Source organism: Ascidiella aspersa, chromosome 3 (genome assembly GCF_963924565.1).
Source record: "Ascidiella aspersa chromosome 3, kaAscAspe10.2, whole genome shotgun sequence".
Lineage (NCBI taxonomy): Eukaryota > Metazoa > Chordata > Ascidiacea > Phlebobranchia > Ascidiidae > Ascidiella > Ascidiella aspersa.
The window spans coordinates 18977845-18996843 of NC_139449.1; the positions used below are offsets into that span (position 1 = coordinate 18977845).

At 33.7% G+C, this 18999-nt stretch overlaps 2 protein-coding genes across 3 annotated transcripts; one reads left to right on the plus strand and one right to left on the minus strand.

Annotated features, from left to right (window-relative positions):
* Positions 1–3076, minus strand: LOC146160579 (zinc finger matrin-type protein 2-like). The gene is made up of 5 exons (XM_083384090.1): positions 3068–3076; positions 2620–2710; positions 2359–2556; positions 1575–1720; positions 1–1218 (listed from the first exon to the last, which is right to left on the minus strand). Exons 1-5 carry the CDS (start codon positions 3074–3076, stop codon positions 1087–1089), a joined length of 576 nt encoding a protein of 191 aa, XP_083240216.1. The 3' UTR covers positions 1–1086.
* Positions 3077–5430: 2354 nt separating this feature from the next.
* LOC146160580 (NEDD4 family-interacting protein 1-like) lies at positions 5431–11497 on the plus strand. 2 transcript variants are annotated; one of them, XM_083384645.1, is made up of 6 exons: positions 5431–6895; positions 7066–7147; positions 7714–7853; positions 10224–10418; positions 10582–10651; positions 11371–11497. In XM_083384645.1, exons 1-6 carry the CDS (start codon positions 6857–6859, stop codon positions 11481–11483), a joined length of 639 nt encoding a protein of 212 aa, XP_083240771.1. In that variant the 5' UTR covers positions 5431–6856; the 3' UTR covers positions 11484–11497. The 2 variants fall into 2 exon arrangements, with proteins under 2 accessions (XP_083240771.1, XP_083240770.1); XM_083384644.1 differs by having other exon boundaries at positions 5437–6895; positions 7693–7853.
* The last annotated feature ends 7502 nt before the right edge of the window (positions 11498–18999 follow it).

Below are 18999 nucleotides of genomic sequence, written 5' to 3' on the forward strand. Positions count from 1 at the left end.
ATACTATTTTTAAACTGGACAACCCTGGTGATTCGTGTTGTTATCTTTATTTGAACAACTGCATTTTACAGGGTATTGTAAAGAATCACTCGAGTCGATCACAAATCGTTTGGTTGTCTACTCTAACGTATTACCACGGCGAATATTCGAGATGAAAACAATATGCTTTATTACTAAAAAACATCTTGCATTCGCCAAAAAATGCAATGTATCTGTGGAACAATTTTTACGAGACCCAATGTTTTATGTTTGCGAAAGCTGTTTTATGTATTACAAGGGTGTGCTCCCAAATAAGTGTTTCCGAATCAACCGCGAGGCAAAATATAAGTATGTGGATAAGGCCGCGACCCACGTTTTTTAATTTTCTATAAGTGCTGACAGACTAAAGTCCGTTTTCCAGGGGATCATTCATCGTAATCTCTGATGAGGGGATTTCGTGTAACCTATAGTTTCAAAAAAATTCAACAACGTAGTTTAAACAAATAAAAATTTTATAGCGACCATTTTTTTAAATAACGATTTTTACGTGAGCGATAACACATCAAACCAATTAATGTTGCTAATCTTGGTAGTTTTCCAGTCAAAAAGCTTGACAAATTGTCTTTGAATAACCTGTATTATTTCAAGGGACCTAAAATTACTCGTCAGAGTATTAGTGTCGCGGGGATAAAATTACAGCCTGTGGCAGGCCACATATTTTCACTCTGCGGGCCTGATTTGGCCCAGGGACGCAGTTTGCACACCATTGATCAACAATTTTAAACAAAAAATTAAAGAAATCGTTGGAGAGATGCGGTAGGGAGATTCCAAACTTTATATAAAAGGAGGCCCAACTTATTAATTTATTGAAATAAAATGTATTGAGCAGAAACAACACTATCTTCTGCTGACAGTCAGTAACAACTTTTTGATTCGGACATCAACCTCATTCAGAGTTGCCGCCGGAAGGTAATTCCACAGTCAAGTCAAGAGGAAACATCAACCAAGTTCAGAACAAGCTAAGCATTCAACATTAAAGTGACATTGTTCCTATTGGCCCAAGTGGTTGTTCACTTTAGAAATCCGAAGGATCCTGCAAGTGAGTTGTTATCTTTTTTTGGATGTACCAAATCCGCCAAAGCCCATCAAGGCAGCAATGTCACTATCGCCGGAATCTTCATCAACTTTGCGTTTTCTTTCTTTTCTCTTTTCACGTCGGTGAGCTTTCATGCGTTCCTCCTGATTTCAAATTACATATAATATGAAATAAATGTTTAGCGATCCACTATTTAGACAATTAACATTTGGACAAGAACTCTTTTTTTTTACTAAAAAAATAGTAAAATGTCAAGCCTAGTTAGTACAACACCTTGGTTTATTGCATTATTTTCCATTTTATCAAAAATAATAGCTGTTGTAAATAATAATAACAACACAGTATTTGTATATAGCTGAATTATTATTATAAATCAATCACAGCATTTTGCAAGGACAAAACTAAATCTAATTTTTTTTTATTACAACAAATCATATAGATTTTTAACTTATTTTGCATGTTGATTTTAAATGCTGGGCCATAGAGTGATAAAGCTTACATCTTCTTTTAGTTCTTTCATCCTTTCCTCAAAATCATACTGCTTCTTTTTTTCTTCCATCTTTTTCTTGTTTAGTTCAAATCTCTTTTGTACTTGGTCAAGGGTAGACCTTTCCACCTTCATAGACATACCAAGATTTCGTTGATCTGCAATTTAAATTTGACATAATGCAGGCATATACAGAAAACAAAACAGTTTACACAAACATATTAAATAATTGTGTATTTTTAGTATTTTCTGGTAAAACAATCTTTTTAGTCAAGGGAAATTTCTACCTTAATAATGCCTAACTGGACAGTTTAATTCATTTTTTTCATTTTTATATTTCAACTCTTTTTAAGGCCTTTTTAAGAAAAGGAATCTTTATGTAAGAGGCCTTTTTTATGTGTTCAATTTCATTGAAAATTGTTTCTATTTATATTTTGTTTCTAGGTATAAATTTTAATTATATATATATTTATATATATACCAATTGGCAGTAAATTTTGACTTTATTTTGGCATAAGTGGTTGAAATGCATTGCTTTGTGTAGTAAATATCAAGTGCTTAAAAACAATTTAATTGTATGCCAAGTAAGCTAACTATTAAAAAGATTTAAAACTGTTAAATCAAAAGCTCAACATAATATACCAATGCAGATTAAAATGCGAAGACTGTGGCCTATATTTGGCTTATAAACATTACATTAGGAGATTAAACAAGTATTGATACGCTACAGAAACAGAATAGTATATATATATATTGAAACAGAGTATAAAATAATTAATTTTCTTTGATAACATACGTTTTTTGCCATTGATGTGATCCAAAAAATTGATGGAATCTTTGACAACACAGTCACACACATTGCAATAATATCCACCACTCTCAGCAGCTGGAGTTGTTTTGCTTATAACGATAGACTTGCCAAGATGAGAGGAAAGGTCAACTTTGTAGGATCTAGCTTTCAGTAGTTCCCGTTTGACAGGTTTGTCAGTTGATTCTGATGTAAATAAAACAGTAAATTAGTGAATGAACACTACTTATCAAGTGATTAAAAACGCACTTTCAGTTTTGTCAAATTCTTCTTGCAATCTATCATTGGCCAAGTGCTCATACTCCTCTTTGTCCCACTTTCTCCTGTGGTCATCAATTTGCTAAAAAGTATACATATTTTTTTTATTTATCTGAGGCTTGGATTACTGTCCTTTGCCATCGAAAACTGCTTTTTTAAACGTACAGACTACAGATTTTTCTTACAAAATTGTACTTTTTATTGAAATTTTTCACAGCCAAAACTAATTTAGTATGGTATACCATTAGATGAATACATATGACGCGAACTGTAAGCTTTGACAAACACGTCTATCGCAGTTTATCTAAACTCTTACCGGCTTAGAAGTCATGTTTCGTTCAATACCACAACCTCAGCTAAAAAGCGACGAAACCTTAAGTTCAGCGAAGCAACTTACGCTAGCTTGTCAAGACAAAAGTCTATTTGATAGTATTTGTACCAATGTCATTTTGGCGAAATATTTTTGGGAATTTTTTATAACTTTTCAAATCTGTTTACCATAGGCCCTGCATAGCCTATCTGGTTTGAAAGTTGAAACAAAACTTGTTCCCTAACAGATTCATATGGCTGAAAGCTATACAGTAAAAATTAACATTACTAAAATTTTAATTGTAATCTGTACTTCCAATCGTCACTGGTTTACTTGCCGTTTCCATTTAACCAACGCCTGTATATAACACGTTTGGACACAACTAAAGCCTCTTAAACAATCAACAGTCCTTGCAAAGTCATGTATGGTTGCATTGCCTAAAACCAGCTGATTTTTTTGCATGCGCAATGTAATAAGGCTCGAAGATCACAGCAAACAACCATATTTTTGATTGATTTTAAAATACGAAAGGAATTCAACGATGTCTGATGTCGAATTATAGACTGATGATGATCTGGTCTGGACGAAGCCATGGAACAGATTTTGGTTGAAATTGAAACTGGTACGTCTTCTCTGGCCCTTAAGCATGTGTGTAACATTTGCTTGAAAAGCTACGCCACTTACAGGGGATTGCAGTTACATTTTACCAAGGTGCATACGCCTGTCGCGTCCCAGTTGAGTATGATATACCTTAAGTTTCAATGGGACAAGGCTATTGCTCAATGTGTTACATACACTTCCATAAAAGAACTTGAAATACCTGCTTCTTTGGCTGACATTTTGTTGCACGCTTTCAACCATAATGTTTGTAATGTTAATTTTACGCGTGTATAGGCTACTTAAAATCATGCATACAGTTAACGCATGTATTGAAATGAAAACTGCACTTGGCGAAAGGTTGCCACATTTACAACATTTTAAGGTTTCTTTGTCTTCCAAATCATCCACTTCCCTTGCAATTGCTCTTACACGATGAAGGAAATATATGTTTTTTTATATTTGGCGCCTTTATTACAAAACCGGAGATTCAGTGCTTCTAACATTAAAAGGAAATGTTAGTCCAGTTGAGTCTAAGAATTGCTGGGGTATAAATAAACCTATTTTCTTGCTTGCTAAAACCTATTTTCCTTGCTTGTGAACAAGAGGTTAAGGCAGATTTACATGCTTGTTAGGAATTGGGCTCAAGTTACATTGCTGAAAAGGTATTACGAAATTGCCATTTATTGCTTAATTCATGGTCCATTGATGTTGGTGAAACATCTGAAGATGCGTCAAAACTAATATCGATGCTTTCAGAAAAATATGTTCGTACACGTGGTCATTCTTATGCCAAACGACTGACCAACCTGTATCAGACAAAAAAAGAAAAAGATTAATGCAAAAAAAAGGCACAACAGGGCAAAGGTAAACGGGCTTCATTTCGCCAAGATTTGCTACCAACTTCATATTTCCTCTTTTCAGTATAGGCGTTGATTTAACTATATTTTTGGTTTTAGCCTTAAGTTAGCCTTCGGAAAAGTTATTTAGATTAAAAACGGCTTATAGGGCATAATTTTTCTTTATGTTATTCAACGATGTTTAAATGTGTAATTTAGAGATTTAAAAAACAATTGTCGGTGAGGAAAGTGTTTTGAATCGATCTTACCTTTGTTCAAATGTTAATTACAATTGGCGCAAAAAGTGAGCTTGGAAGTAAACCAATGATAATTTAAAATACTACTATTATTATATTTGGTAATGTTTATTTTTACTATATGGTGATTTTAAGCCAAGATTCGTTAAGAAATATCTTTAAATTTTGTTTTAACTTTTCAACCATGTATGCTAGGTTTATGGTAAACAACATTGAAAAAATTATAGAAAATTCGAAAAATTGGTTCACCGAAATGATAATGGTGTATTGTATTTCTCAAGGCATAATTAGTATTCTATGGCCAAGGCAGTGTTAAATCTCTTTCGTAAAAATAAGCTTGAAATTATTTCTTTATTATTAGGTAAATGCCAGTTGCTTAGCGATTTACTAAAAATAGTTTGTTTGTAAATTATTATTAAGCAAAAACTTTCCTGCTAATAACTATGATAAAAATTCTCGTTAAGAAGAAAACAACATCCGATGAGACGTAACAATATCTACGGACAGTTACCACTAATTGTTTTTGTAGCAAAGAAAGTAATTAAACATTCGTATTTCGCTTCTTATGTCATTGATGTCGCCGCAATTAATATCGTGTGCCAAATAAAAAGCTAATGATGTGTTTTACTTAAAAAAGATGATTTCCCCCAATCATCTAAGTAAGTGTATATTTTACAAGAACATAGCTAACGCCCAACGGCTATCTGTATAAATATAAATGTTTGAGTTTGACTACGATGATGTTATTTTCAATTTTAATCCAATTATTGAACCAAACAGTGCACATTTTTAAGTAAAAACAGTGAACAAGAGTGGTACAATGTGCACCAGCGCATAAAATCACCATACAGTTGTGTCCAATAGAGTGTATCACTAAATTACGCAAAAAAATATTTTCCTTGTTAACAATTTTTCAAGGGTATTGTTATTTGTAAACATACAGCCCTACTGCCCCTTGGGTTATGTTAAGGTAGAACCGAGTTAATTTTTTGTCTGAATACTGAGTGCTGCAAACAAAAAAAATGGTTGTTACTTGAAATATGTATAGACAAAGGTGGCCAATTTTCAGGTTAGAAACTTTGGCCTAGTTTAACGTGCAGTTACCTATGCGGCCGTGGACGCACGCATTTTGTGGAAATCATCATTGATTTTGTTCAGCTCTGCAAACTTGAGTCATTTTAGCAGTTAACTTTATTACAGCTGTGTACTTTAGGCTGCTTTAAAATTTCCACAATACCTCATAAAAGAAACTTCAAACTTTTGTGGACATGGCCTATTTCTGTGAAACATACTAGGAGATTTTATATTTTTGGGGGTGCTGGTTTGGTATGCTAAAAACAATTGTGGAAGTACTTGCCTTGTTGTAAATAAGTGAGGTTTATAGAGCCAGCTATCATTGGCCTTAAAACATCATCATTTGGCCTTAAAACATTGTTTTATTTAGTGAGTGTTTAAAATGTTCTATTTGTGCATCGTTTAAAGATTTCATAGGGTATTTGGTACCACCTTTAGCTAGAAAATCTCAAATAAAGATTAAAATTTTACCAGGAAAGTTCATGCCCTGATGTGTTTGGTCTGTAAAAACCAAGCAAGCAATTTTCGCACCAGACACTTGCAATCTTGGACCATCCTGCATCCTGCTTTAAACAATGGGCCACTACTAACCAAACAACAGTGCAATGACTAATGTTTTCTAAATGTATATGGGACAAATTTATATATCTCAATTAACCTTTAAGCGGAAAGTCATTTAGTTAAATATTCTATTTATCTTTGTGTGGGTATTTCTGTAAAAGACTTGGCTATGTCAAGGGATATAAAATATTAACCATTCACCTAGCTAAACCAATAATGTTTTGTTGCCATTGATTATGTGTTTAAAATAAGGATGTACAAAGTATTCTAGAAAAGTGTGTTTTAAATCCAAAATAACAAATCAAGAATATTATATCTAAAAACTATGTAAAAAGATTACCTTTACTGGTTGTAGGTAAAGGGTTAATATTTAATATGGCTGTTTGAATGGTGTTGCCCCCAAAACAGCAAATGGATTCGCATACCTTGGGATTCAAATCCTAAGGATTCAATATTCCACTTTGGACATCCGTAGTTATACACCCTCTGTTGTTTTTTTTCTATAATTCACCTTATAACTCTGATATATTCCTCAGTGTTGTCTGTCGAGTAAAACAAATATAGCCTAATTTGTGACGGCCATTCAAGACATGATGGAAAGGCCGCCAAACACGCCAGCCTACACATTGGTATGACTACCGATCTCTAATACTTAAAAGGGAAATTAGCTTTTATATATAGCTAAGGCAATATCCTATTTAAATATTTTATGTTAAAACTATTTGTCATCACCATTATCAAACATTGCTGATTTTGAAAGAGCAGCCAGGTACAAAATTTAATGGTTTTATTGTTTAAGGTTCCACTAAATGAGGCCGATGATACTCCTCCCCCTGCTTATGCCACAACGAGCTCAAATAATGAAGAAACAGATATCAATGGTATGCTAATTGTTAAGTACTAAACAAAAAATGTGACGGAAAAACTGGTTAATTACTAGGCATGTTCAAAATAGCATTCCCCAAATATATTCTAGATTAATATGTTTAAATCTAGAAGAACAAACTTAAAAATTTTGAATACAATTATACACATATTTGGGCCTTTGGGTTAAAAGTTTCACAGTACCCTTTCATGACGAAACAGCAAGTAATCTCACAAAAAAGTTGCTAACATTTTTGTATAATGTAAAACATAATAAACTTAAAATTGGTTAACATTCTAAAGAGCTGCTATTTAAAGCAGGTATTTAAGCCATGGGTCACCAAACTTTTCATAAAGGGCAGGATAACTCTTAACTGGCAGTCATGTGCCTGATAACTGTAAAAGTGGGAGATCACAGGTTGAATATATATAAAATTTGTATTCACCTTATTTGATGCAACTATTATAAGAGGAAGGAAGGAAGGATATAAAAAATAATTATCAAAATATTATATTTAAAGTTTTTATAAAAAAAAAAAAAAAAACAAGTTTTTTATTTTAGACCCACCTGGTGCTGTACCAGCCCATAGTCAGGCACCACCTTTAGCAAATAAGTTACCCTCATATGAACAAGCAACCACTTTACCATCATATGATGAAATCCAGCGTCAAAAAGAAGATGAAGCAAGAACAGATTTAATCAACTACTTCTTTGGTCTTGAGGTTTGCAAATTTATTTGGTTAGGGTTTATTTTTATTTGGGCTTATTTTTTTGTTATATGGTACAATTATACATCAATAAAATATAATGTGGTACACTTGATAGATTTTATGACATAGGTCATTGTTTCAGTGTGCCATAGAAGGTGTTTGCCAGATGCACCGATAAAGAGGCGATAAAATTTGTTTTTTTCATTTCTTATTTGAGGAGATATTGAAAAAATTAGTTATCTTTGTCTGCAGAGGTTTTATATTCTGTTGCAACTGGTTTGCAGGCTTAGTCGTTTGCAGTGTTTTGTTAAGGTGTTTTGGGGGACCGAAACGGTCCCCCAATTTTCTCCAGCGGTTTCCCAAATTTTGGACTTGCAACTTTTTGGTATTTAAATGAAACACTTGCGGTCTCTTAAAACTACTTAGCGGTCACCCAAACCAAACCTTAAAAAAACCCCCTGGTCATTTGTATGATATGTATAAAACATGTTGATCCAATGTTTGTATTAAAAGTAAACTGCCCATGCACTTAGTGTGGTAGACAAATCTTGAATCCCTCTTGACATATTCAACACAAACTAACATTTTTATCGAAAAAATATTTCCAATATATAGAAAAGTCTTCTGGGGTACCTAATTTGGTCGAATTTTTCAACTTTGTAGTAATTAACTTCAATAAACCTATAACAACCAGACAGCTAAGTTTAAAATGATGGAAAAAAAATTTATTCCCTGTAGTTGCATGCAGCAAGAAAATTATACTAGTTAATCGAATCCATAAAATAAAAAGTAATAAAAAGGTTGTTTAATGTAAAGCCATCTCGCAACATGATGAATGGTAAATTGACAAAATTACTGTGGGTAACTTCTACACTTTAATCGTCCTGCCTTACCTACTACATACCAAAAAAAATTCTGTTTTTCCATTGAGGAAAAACCATCCTGAGAAATATTATATGAGATGTTGTTTTGCTTTTTGATGGTCAGTTGCACTGACTTGCACTCGCATTATATTAATTGCACTCCCATTATATGCAAACGAGTTAGTGCAAAATTGCATTCCTGAATTAAGAAAGTTTTAATCCAGTCACTGCCCTTTGTTTACATAATTGGTAGTAGATTGAATGCTTTTTGAATCCTGGACACCCCTCTTTGAAATCTCAGTAAACAATGATCACAAAATTAAAACTGTGATTGCTGCGATGCTATGTCAGCATCGTTGCACCTTAGCAGTTTACCTGTCACCGACTCAAGTAATCTTAAACAGGCCTGATAACAAAAATATATTTTTTTGGTAAAACGAACAGACTTCTCAACGACATAGAGAAAACAGGCATGTAAGCTACAGCAATGTGCAGTTTAAACAAAATTTATTTATTCTTTCTTGATTTTTTGTATATGAAAAAGCCCTAAGCCAGTCTTAAAGCAATTTTAAACAACCGTAAAAGCTCCTAATAATTGCCGTTTTTATCGTCTAGAATACACAAAACGTCAAATTTTCCGGGCTCCACCCTTAACTACTAGGGGTGTTCATACCACACCCCAATATCCCATAGAGGATTTTGGTTGATGATCGCGTGACATCCCCCTTTAAAACAGCCAAGCTATGTGGCTGAACACCACATACATTATTTTTTCGTTTTCATTTACAATCAATTTCATTTTGACATTTGTGCACAAGTTCGACGATAGCAGGTTTCTGGAGATTATATGTATTTAGTTGTTACTTTTTGACAAAGCTTTGTGATGTCAACTTTAAACATTTCGTTCAGCAACCAAACAAAATTTGTTAATGAGCTACTGACACACAGGTGCCTTCTATATGTGGCCCGCAAAAAATATACAATAAATATTGTCACCTGCATTGCTGTCCACCTTGGACCACCCAGCTTTTAACCATGGATATGTATTTCTACAGCTGTACTCTTGTGTATTGAAAACTTTGTATTATGTTTATATACCACAGCATTCTATTTTTATTTATCATTAGTTACGTTTACAATATATTTAAAAAATATTACTTGGTTCTTAGGAGGTTTCTGTGTTAATTTTTTCCTGTTAATTATTACAGAATAATAATACTTTTCCAATCCCAAACTAGCTAGACTTTACTTATATAAAATAAAACACTTAAGTTAAATTTACCATGGTATTTAATGAACTTTTCAGGAAGCATAATGGTTGTTTTCTTGTTTTAAATATTTTTTTTCACATTTTAATGATTTATTAATCTTAAGGTTTCAAACCACTGGCAATAAAATTGTAAAATTAAATGGTAGCTTGACTTGCCAGCTATGAAAGTAAATAGAATTTAAAATAATTAATTTTATCCATATTTAGCAATTTTTAGTAACTTTCACTAACTAGCCTACTTATTTACAGAATGACAATGAAACTTATGTTGATGGAATGGCTGTGGGCAGTGACTGCACATTCATTTTTGCATTTCTTCTTGCATTCTTTTTCAACTGGCTTGGATTTTTTATTGGTTATTGCATTCTTCTTAATTTGTCTGGTCGATATGGGGCAGTGTCTGGTTTTGGCCTTTCAGTCATCAATTGGTTGATGTATTTGAAGGTTTGTAAATTTCTTAAGCAAACAACAAAAGTAAACATGGAAAACTGGATATCAGTTTGTGTAGATGTTATAATAAAAATTGTTTTCACTTATGAAAGCTTGGTGGCTTTCTTGTTAGATTTGTTACCTTCTGCTGTTAATATTTTGTTTTATATTGACTTAGTATTCCCAAGTGGAAGATGAATACTTTACCCAAGAAAGATTGTTCATGTGGTGGTTTTTCTTTCTCCTTGGTAAGTTGAAAAATTGTTAAAGTTAGAGCATTGTTCATTAATTTTTGGGAAACCCCGTTTTGATGTACATGGTAATTTTTTACAGTTTTTTTGTATAGATCTATTTGAGGGCACAACCTTTCAGCTACTGACAGTTACATTATATTATGTCATACATTTTTATTATATCTTACAATTATATAAAATATTTTAGTTAACAATATTCCACAATTTTTTAATTTATTACAAAACAAATATACAAAACGTTTTTTTAATGAATCATTTGGATTTCCAACAAAAAAGAGGAGTTTTGCAAATCAATAATTTTACAACTTAAAACCATTTTATTATGCTTTATGTGTAACCCTTTTAACCAGTTTTGAAGTCAAATTTTTTAATATGGTCACCAACAATATTACATTTTTAAATATGTGCACAGCTGCTATCAATTGCTGTAGGTTGTGCACTGCTGATCTATCTCATCTTGTACTATATGTTGCTTACTGCATGTTTTTGCCAATTGATAACAATTTCTTTATATATCAAATCTGTCAAGTTGAATTGGTTGAGTATAAATGATACTCATTTTTACATTTAGTGGTCTCCATTTGGTCTTATTTTTACCAACTTTGCATAATCTGAACACCTTAATGGTAACAGATGAGTGCAGTCACTTCCCAAGTGGTATTTTACGTAAAAAACAGAAAACTTCTTCCTTATTGTTATGCAATATTCTTTAGGTTCTTTGTTGGTTGTTAAGGGATTTGTCAATTGGTTTAAAGTGAGAAAGGTCCTTCTTCTTTCCTCAGAAGAACGTGAAAATGATAATGGCAGGCTGCTTGTTCTGTATTAGCTAAATATGATGTTGTAAGTATTGTTTAAAATTTTCCTGGAAAATAACAGCCCTATTTGATTTTTCATTTAGTATCAACATTCTTTTAACTAACAATTCTTCAAGAGTTTAAAACGGTATTTTAAAACACCAAATAAATTGTGAATTTTATCAATATAAAGTAAATATAAAAATTCTTGATTATAGTTACATAAAAGAGTCATTAAAAGATATATGGCACCTAAATTTGAAATAGTTTTTTTAGCTAGTAACTTATTATGTTATGTTTTAATGTATGTGCATTGAACTGAAAATATAATTGTTTCCTATAGTTTTTCATATAAATAAAACATTTTTTAGGTAATTGCTTTTCTGCTGAAAAGTGACTATCATTTCTATTTAACTTTGGAATGTACATTACCGTATAAAATATAGTTTATGATATGACAATTGTAGAATTATTTTTCTTTTGTTAACTAGAATGTGCTTTCCACCTAAAGAAGAATGAGTGCTTGGACGAATCTGCTTATTTAACATGTTGTCATCATGTCTAAACATTTGTACAAAAGTGTGTTGTTTCTTGTTTGCCGCTAGCTTTGCTTATGATTGTATAAAGTACAACAACTGCAAAAACTTTAGTAAAAGTAAAATGGCAGACAACTTATTGCCCTTTGCTCCCCTGTATTACATGCCCTTAACATTATTGTCCTGTCCTGCCCTGTGCAATTTTTGTGTATTTTTGCTTGTAGATGGTATATTCTTTCGTTTTAAATTAAACGTTAAAGCTTATTAACTACAACAACTATTCCAATAAAGCTATTTTTGTTGGAGTAATGTCTAATCAAAGTACAGCTAGCATTCCACTTAAAAAAAACAAGTAAATGCAACCTTGAATTTGTTGTACTTACAATTTAAAGTAACCCAATGCCGAAAAAATATAATATTAGTTTTGGTATATGTTTGGTTCAGTTGATGATTGTTATCGCATGCATAAGTATTACCGTTTTAAGTGTCATAACAGATTGGAAATTATGCAGGTTTAATGTATAATAAATACGTTTCAACACATCCGGATCATATTAACTGTGTTTTGTATAATTTTTTTTTTTAATAGCATCTTAATGTTAGTTAGCGGTGTTGTTAAAAATCGAAATTTAGATAAAAACTTCTATAATCACTATTTTATGTCGCTTGCTAAAAAGATCTTCAATGTTAAAATGTTAAATTTTTAAATAGCATCTTGGTGTTAGTTAGCGGTGTTGTTAAAAATCGAAATTTAGATAAAAACTTCTATAATCACTATTTTATGTCGCTTGCTAAAAAGATCTTCAATGTTAAAATGTTAAATTGAGCTCTGCTTAAAATTGTATGAGATCAGCGAACCGGTTAGCATGGAAACACACAATAAGACCTAAAAAGCAACAGTACTTAAAGCAGAAAAATGTATAAAACCAAAGTATTAAGAACAGGCCTGGGCAACATACGGCCCGCGAGCCGATCCGCCCCGCCAAGCAATTTAATCCGGCCCGTGGCTTTTTTTTAAAAATACATAGGCTAAACGAAAACATTGGCGAGTTTCTACATGTTTGTTTGTATCGTAAACATTCTTTCCAGGGACGGATCTAGTCATGACCCCGGCAATTCTATTTTTAGCTTGTTTTATATACTAAGAAGGAAAATGCTTACGCGTTTCGCGCGAATCTCTTTGCTTTTCCCGTATGTTCCACGGGATTTTTTGGCATCTTTAAATACAAATAGAGTTCTCTGCATTGTGGCACTCTCTCCAACGAAAGTTTAATAAACTTGGCCTAATATTTATATATTTTTCCCGCTTCGGTCGAAAGTATTCCGTCTTTGAAATATGAACGAAATACCGACCGTTTTCTACTCTGAAACATTCACATTTCACATTTTCTCCACTTAACACATCGGTAACTTAAAGCCTCAAAAAAGCAAAAAAAAACATTGTAAGTTTTTTGTGCAAAATCTTTTACGTCTAATCTTAACTTTGGGTCATCGCCCCACAGCTTGATAAACGCCATATCAAGCAAAGTTTTTTTATTAACTGTGCTCAATTCGTGACGTCCCCCCTAAATCTAAATTAAAACTTGCATTTTAAAACAAATATAATTGTAATTTTTTCGCGCTTCGCGCGACGTTTACTTAAATGCACATTTTACACAACTCCAAACGTAGCCTACTGTAATAACAAGTTCGTTACTTTATTTTTTTAGATCGTCAGAGTATGACGTCATATTGTATGTATTTGAGATCCTACTTTGACCTGGCCCGCCAAAACATTTTAAGTTTCTCATACAGCCCGCGTAAAAAAATAATTGCCCACCCCTGATTTGGACCAACGACATAATAAGGGCGAATACGCAGTAGGCTAATATTCAGTACAGAATAATATAAAAAAAATAGACCTAAATCTGCCGGAATACGTCCTAAACATAATTGCATCGGAATATGGCCTAAATAGCTAAAATAACGCCTGAAGATGTAGGTACTGGGTTTGGGACAATCGGGGAACGTTGGTCTGGCATCGGCCGTTTTGCTGTCGACGTTTTGACGCCCTACATCAGACCTGGGCAAAATACGGTTCACCAAGCCATTTAATTTAGTGACTCTGTTAAACGAAAGTTTTGTCAAACTTAGCCTAATATTCCGTCTTAAAAATATATAAACGAAATTAGTGAAACGGCCGTTTTCCAACCTCTGAAACATCCGAATCACATTTTGTCAACCAAATTTAGTTAATACCATGGTTTTGTTTTTCCCGATTTATACCGTTTTTCAATATGTCAAATAGTATGGCAAACACATCGGCAACGTATATAAAGCCTCAAAAAGCGAAAAAGGCATTTTTCGTTTATCTGTGCAAAATTTTCACGTGTTTTAACCTTGGGCTGCTGCATGAGTTAACGCCCCTGGCCACTTGGTTAATGACAACATATCAAAAAATGTACTTATATTTTATCTGTGATCAATGTGTGACGCCCCATCTAAATATAAATTAAAACATTTTGAACCAAATAGCCGCGATTTCTTTGCGCTTGGCGCGATGTCTTGTCGCCTTCATATCGTCTACAGTGGTACATTTGTGCACAAATCCCAACGTTAATAACATGGTATTTAGCTTGGTTTATAGCACTGTTTCCCAACCTTTTTGACACTAGTGCCCCCTTGGGCTCAATTTTATTTCATATCGCCCCCCTCATCTTGCTTTACAATAAAGTTTTTGTTAATCGTTGTCTAACATCATATTGTCTTCACTTTCGTTTCGATAAGCTGTCAGTCATATTTTAGGTTGTCTAACATACATTCACTATAGGAATTTATGGATACATTAATTCACCAGGTTATGTCATTACCAGGAAAAATTCAACTTTCTGCATCAATACTTTAAATCAGGGGTCGGCAACCTTTTCTTGTCACGGGCACCAATCAAACCCAGAAAGGTCTCTGTGGGCCGCACAAAATATTAACTAAGAATTGTGTTATTGGAATGTTAAAACAACTGTGAATCAGGCGGACCTCGGATATTTCTCATCTATACTACTCATGAAAAGTGTAATAAAGCTAGTTTGAGGAAACGCGATAACCTTAGTGTTTATAGATACTGTGATTCCGTGTTTGTTAAGCTCTTGAAGTCCTGGCGCACCTGGCGAGCGAAGCGAGCGCGATGTTTTTGGGGTATACCAACATTTCTTTTAAATTTCGTGCTAGTATTCATTGCATTGCCGAAAAAAAAAATGTTAAAAAATTATGTCTAATTTTTTTGAATACGTTTTTCGTTTGTCCCCAACGGTAAAAAAGCGCTAAACTATTCCAAAAACAGCATGAAAACGTAAACAAACTGGACGTAGAAAGACTTTTGCCCGTACTAAGTTAAAATAGTCAAAAAGTATTTAAAATGGACTCGTGTCTAGTTGTCAAAGAGGTGGCGGGCCGTAAGTTGGCGAACCTTGCTTTGATTATACAAACATTTTGCCGCGTATAAAACTGTGAAACGCAACAACAACCAACATCTTTACATTTATTACGTAACAATGGTCGGAAAACTACTACAAGTTCGCAGTACGAAAGTTGCCATTAAAGGTTAAAAGTTACCTACAGTCCTGTGTGTTACTATTTTGATGTGAATTTTTTACAAAATTTAGCCATTAGGTACTTTTATGTAACGCCCCCTTATGTGCATTCAGCGCCCCCCAAAATTAGAAAGAGACCCCAAACGCCCCCTTGTAACTCGCCAACGCCCACGTTGGGAACCTCTGGTTTATAGCGTCAAGTATGACGTCATATTACGTAAATTTGATGATTCGGCACAACATTTTGTTTCGCATGCGGCCTGCGGTAAAAATATTTGTCCACCCCTGCCCGAGATTGACCGGCGCCATTAGGGCGCCGCTGTTTTGGCACCGAATTTTTGGTTCTGTTTAGGCCCTTAGGGTTATCGGTGGGGTAAGAAAAAGGTTAGAGTGAAAATTGTTAGGTGAGTTAGTGATGTACTTATAGGAATGGGGTTAGAAGTTAGGTAAAGTGTTATTTAGTCCTAATGCTGACCATTTATATCTTATTCCCACCGATTTAAGACTTATTCCGATTTGATTGGGTATTAATCTTATTTTGGTTTTATTCCGAACTGTGTTTTATTCCGACGTTGATGTTGTTCTTATTTCGGTTTTATGGCCTAAGTCTGTTATTAGCAATACTGGTTACTGTCAATGAATTCTTGCATCCATCCGATACACCGATTTTTAAATATGCAATAGTCAAGTTTCAACGTAACAGTTATACATTTTTTTAATTTTTATAATTGTATTATTTTTCTTAGTGATTTTGTCTAAAAATCGAATTGTTGCGTCTTAAGTATAAGTATTCAGACGACTACTGAAAAATAGACTTTTTGCAACAGAACCGGCTAAAAAATATGCTTTTTTGTAACAGAACCTGCTGAAAAATCTGACTTTGTGATAGAACCGGCTGACAAAATATTTGAATCCCACCACTGCTTACGCCGAACTGACGTGTTTCATTCCGACGTTAATGCTGTTCTTATGGCCGAAGTTCGTGGTAATATTTCTGGAATATAACTTTGTATGCAAGGATAATATCGGTTGGTCTTATTAAATTGTTAGTGGTGGGCCTGTTTTTTGGTGTGTCTGGGGCTGCAGCCCCCTAAGCCTCCGCCTTAATCCACCCCTGGTCAAGTCATATTTAGAGCAAGTCAATTTCAAGTCAAGTCCTTGTCATAAAAAATACACGTTATTAAGTCATTATAACACTGCTGTTCACTGTCAAATGTTTATAAGGGTAATTGAATTATGCTAATAAAAAAAATTATTTCACGGTCATTATTAAAATATTTTAGAAGTTTTTATTAATTTTATCTTAACACCAGCAAGAGCACAGAACTTCATTTCATAAACTATTTATAGGGGCGATGCGAGTTGCGAAAGTGCTTCGATGCGCACATCCGTTTTGCGCAGAATCACTCAGGCGGAAACTTACTTCTGAAACCAACTGTAGCAAAAGGGCTAGGCCAGCTCAAATAAATTATTCAACTATTTTTAAATATTTATTTTAGATAATATTGTGTGGTTTTATGCGACACTTTTTAATATTCAGTTCCTAACAGCCCTAAAGAGGCAAATATAGTCATGATCTGTCTAAGTTTTTAATTTGAGTTGTGTTATGCTCCGTGAGATATTTACGCGCTGGTCCAGAGTGTTACCACATTTTAATAGGGAGTTTATATGGCGCTGGTCTAGAATCCTACCACAATTATAAAATCAACCCACAATATTTTGGTTAGGGTGCGGGTTAGCGCTTGGGTGTGGGGAGTTCAAGTAATATTATATTACATATTTAATAACAATACTCAACCGGACCCTAACCCAAATAATGCGCGTTGTGATAGGATCCTAGAGACCTAGACCAGCGCTGTTTATATTGCTAATATTATTTGGGTTACGGTACGAGTTAGCATTTGGGTTAGGATGAGTCAAGTATTATTATTATATTTACTTCCTTGCCCTTCAATTTCATTGTAAAAAAGTAATAGAATTCTAGACCAGCGCTAATACTTAAAATAAGCGGAAGTTTAGTTTTCTGTCTGTGTTAAAAGATCAGTTGAATATTCCTATTACTGGCGACATCCAAAGTACGTCAGATCTCGCGTTGCAATTAGGTTGAAAAAGTGTTCCCGTCTATAACATCGCAAAATCGAGGACATATGTAAATTTAAAAACAGGTCATTTGCCTGGATTGTTTGAGTTCACAAACACGATTATACACATACACGATTAAACATTGATTTGAGTTGGGATTGGCACTTAGCTTAGAGTGGTGGTTTATTAGATTGAATTTCCTTTTTGCATTCTTTTCATGATTTATTTCCTAATCCATTTAATTTACTGGTAAGCTGGATAAATAGCAGGAAATGCTTATTGGCTATGATTTGCCAGGGTCACACAGGATCTTGAATTAGCACCTCACAGTTTGCACACATAAATTAAATAAAGTTGAGTTGTGCTAGTTTCCCGAACCTCAGGGTGGCCTTTATGGGACCTTAATTACATACCTGTACACCTCAAAATTTGGCCCTGCACACCCAAGATGTCGACAGGAAGTGACAAGAAATCCAGACTGGGCTACATGAGTATAATATTACAAATAAATCAAATTTAATTTCGGTGTAAATGATATTCGTTTATCAAATTATCTGCTTCTTTGATATCATAAATATACATTCTCAACCAGCCAACCTGGGTATAAAGGAAAAGTCATGCCTAAGAACAAATGGTTTGAGTCAACTAATTTTATTCAAAAATAAAATTGATCAGTTTTTATTTGCTTCAGTAAGTGGCAGTGCAACTCTCAGTGGCCTTTAAACTTGTATTTGTTTAACGGAGTGTTGCTCTTCCAGCAGAATATATAATGGATCGACGTTTTGACGTGCTATACAGAACGTCTTCATCAGGATACTGACGTTACATATAAAACAGATGCCTTATAAATCAAAAAGTAACAATTCATGCGATTGAAAACTCGCACCAACGCTCATTGGTGTAAGAGCGCACGATAGCATAACGGAGTGTTGCTCTTCCAGCAGAATATACTATCGCGCGCTCTTACACCAATGTGCGTTGGTGCGAGTTTTTAATCGCATGAATTGTTATTTTTTGATTTATAAGGAATCTGTTTTACATGTAACGTCAGTATCCTGATGAAGACGTTCTGTATAGCACGTTGAAACGTTGATCTATTATATATTCTGCTGGAAGAGAAACACTCCGTTATATTTGCATTTGTTTATTGTATGAGGGATTTTTTTTCAAACTAGGCTTTAAGAATTACTCTTATCGCTTAGGAATTTACTTTGAGTTGCTTGTTTGAATCTGGAAGTTGCTTGCTTGAAATCTTGAATCAGGTACACGTTTCCAAGTCGTATAAAAGGTTGCACTTATCTGTTGAAGATTCAACTTAGTTAAACCTTAACATTACCACATAATGTTTTATAGTTGTAAACAAG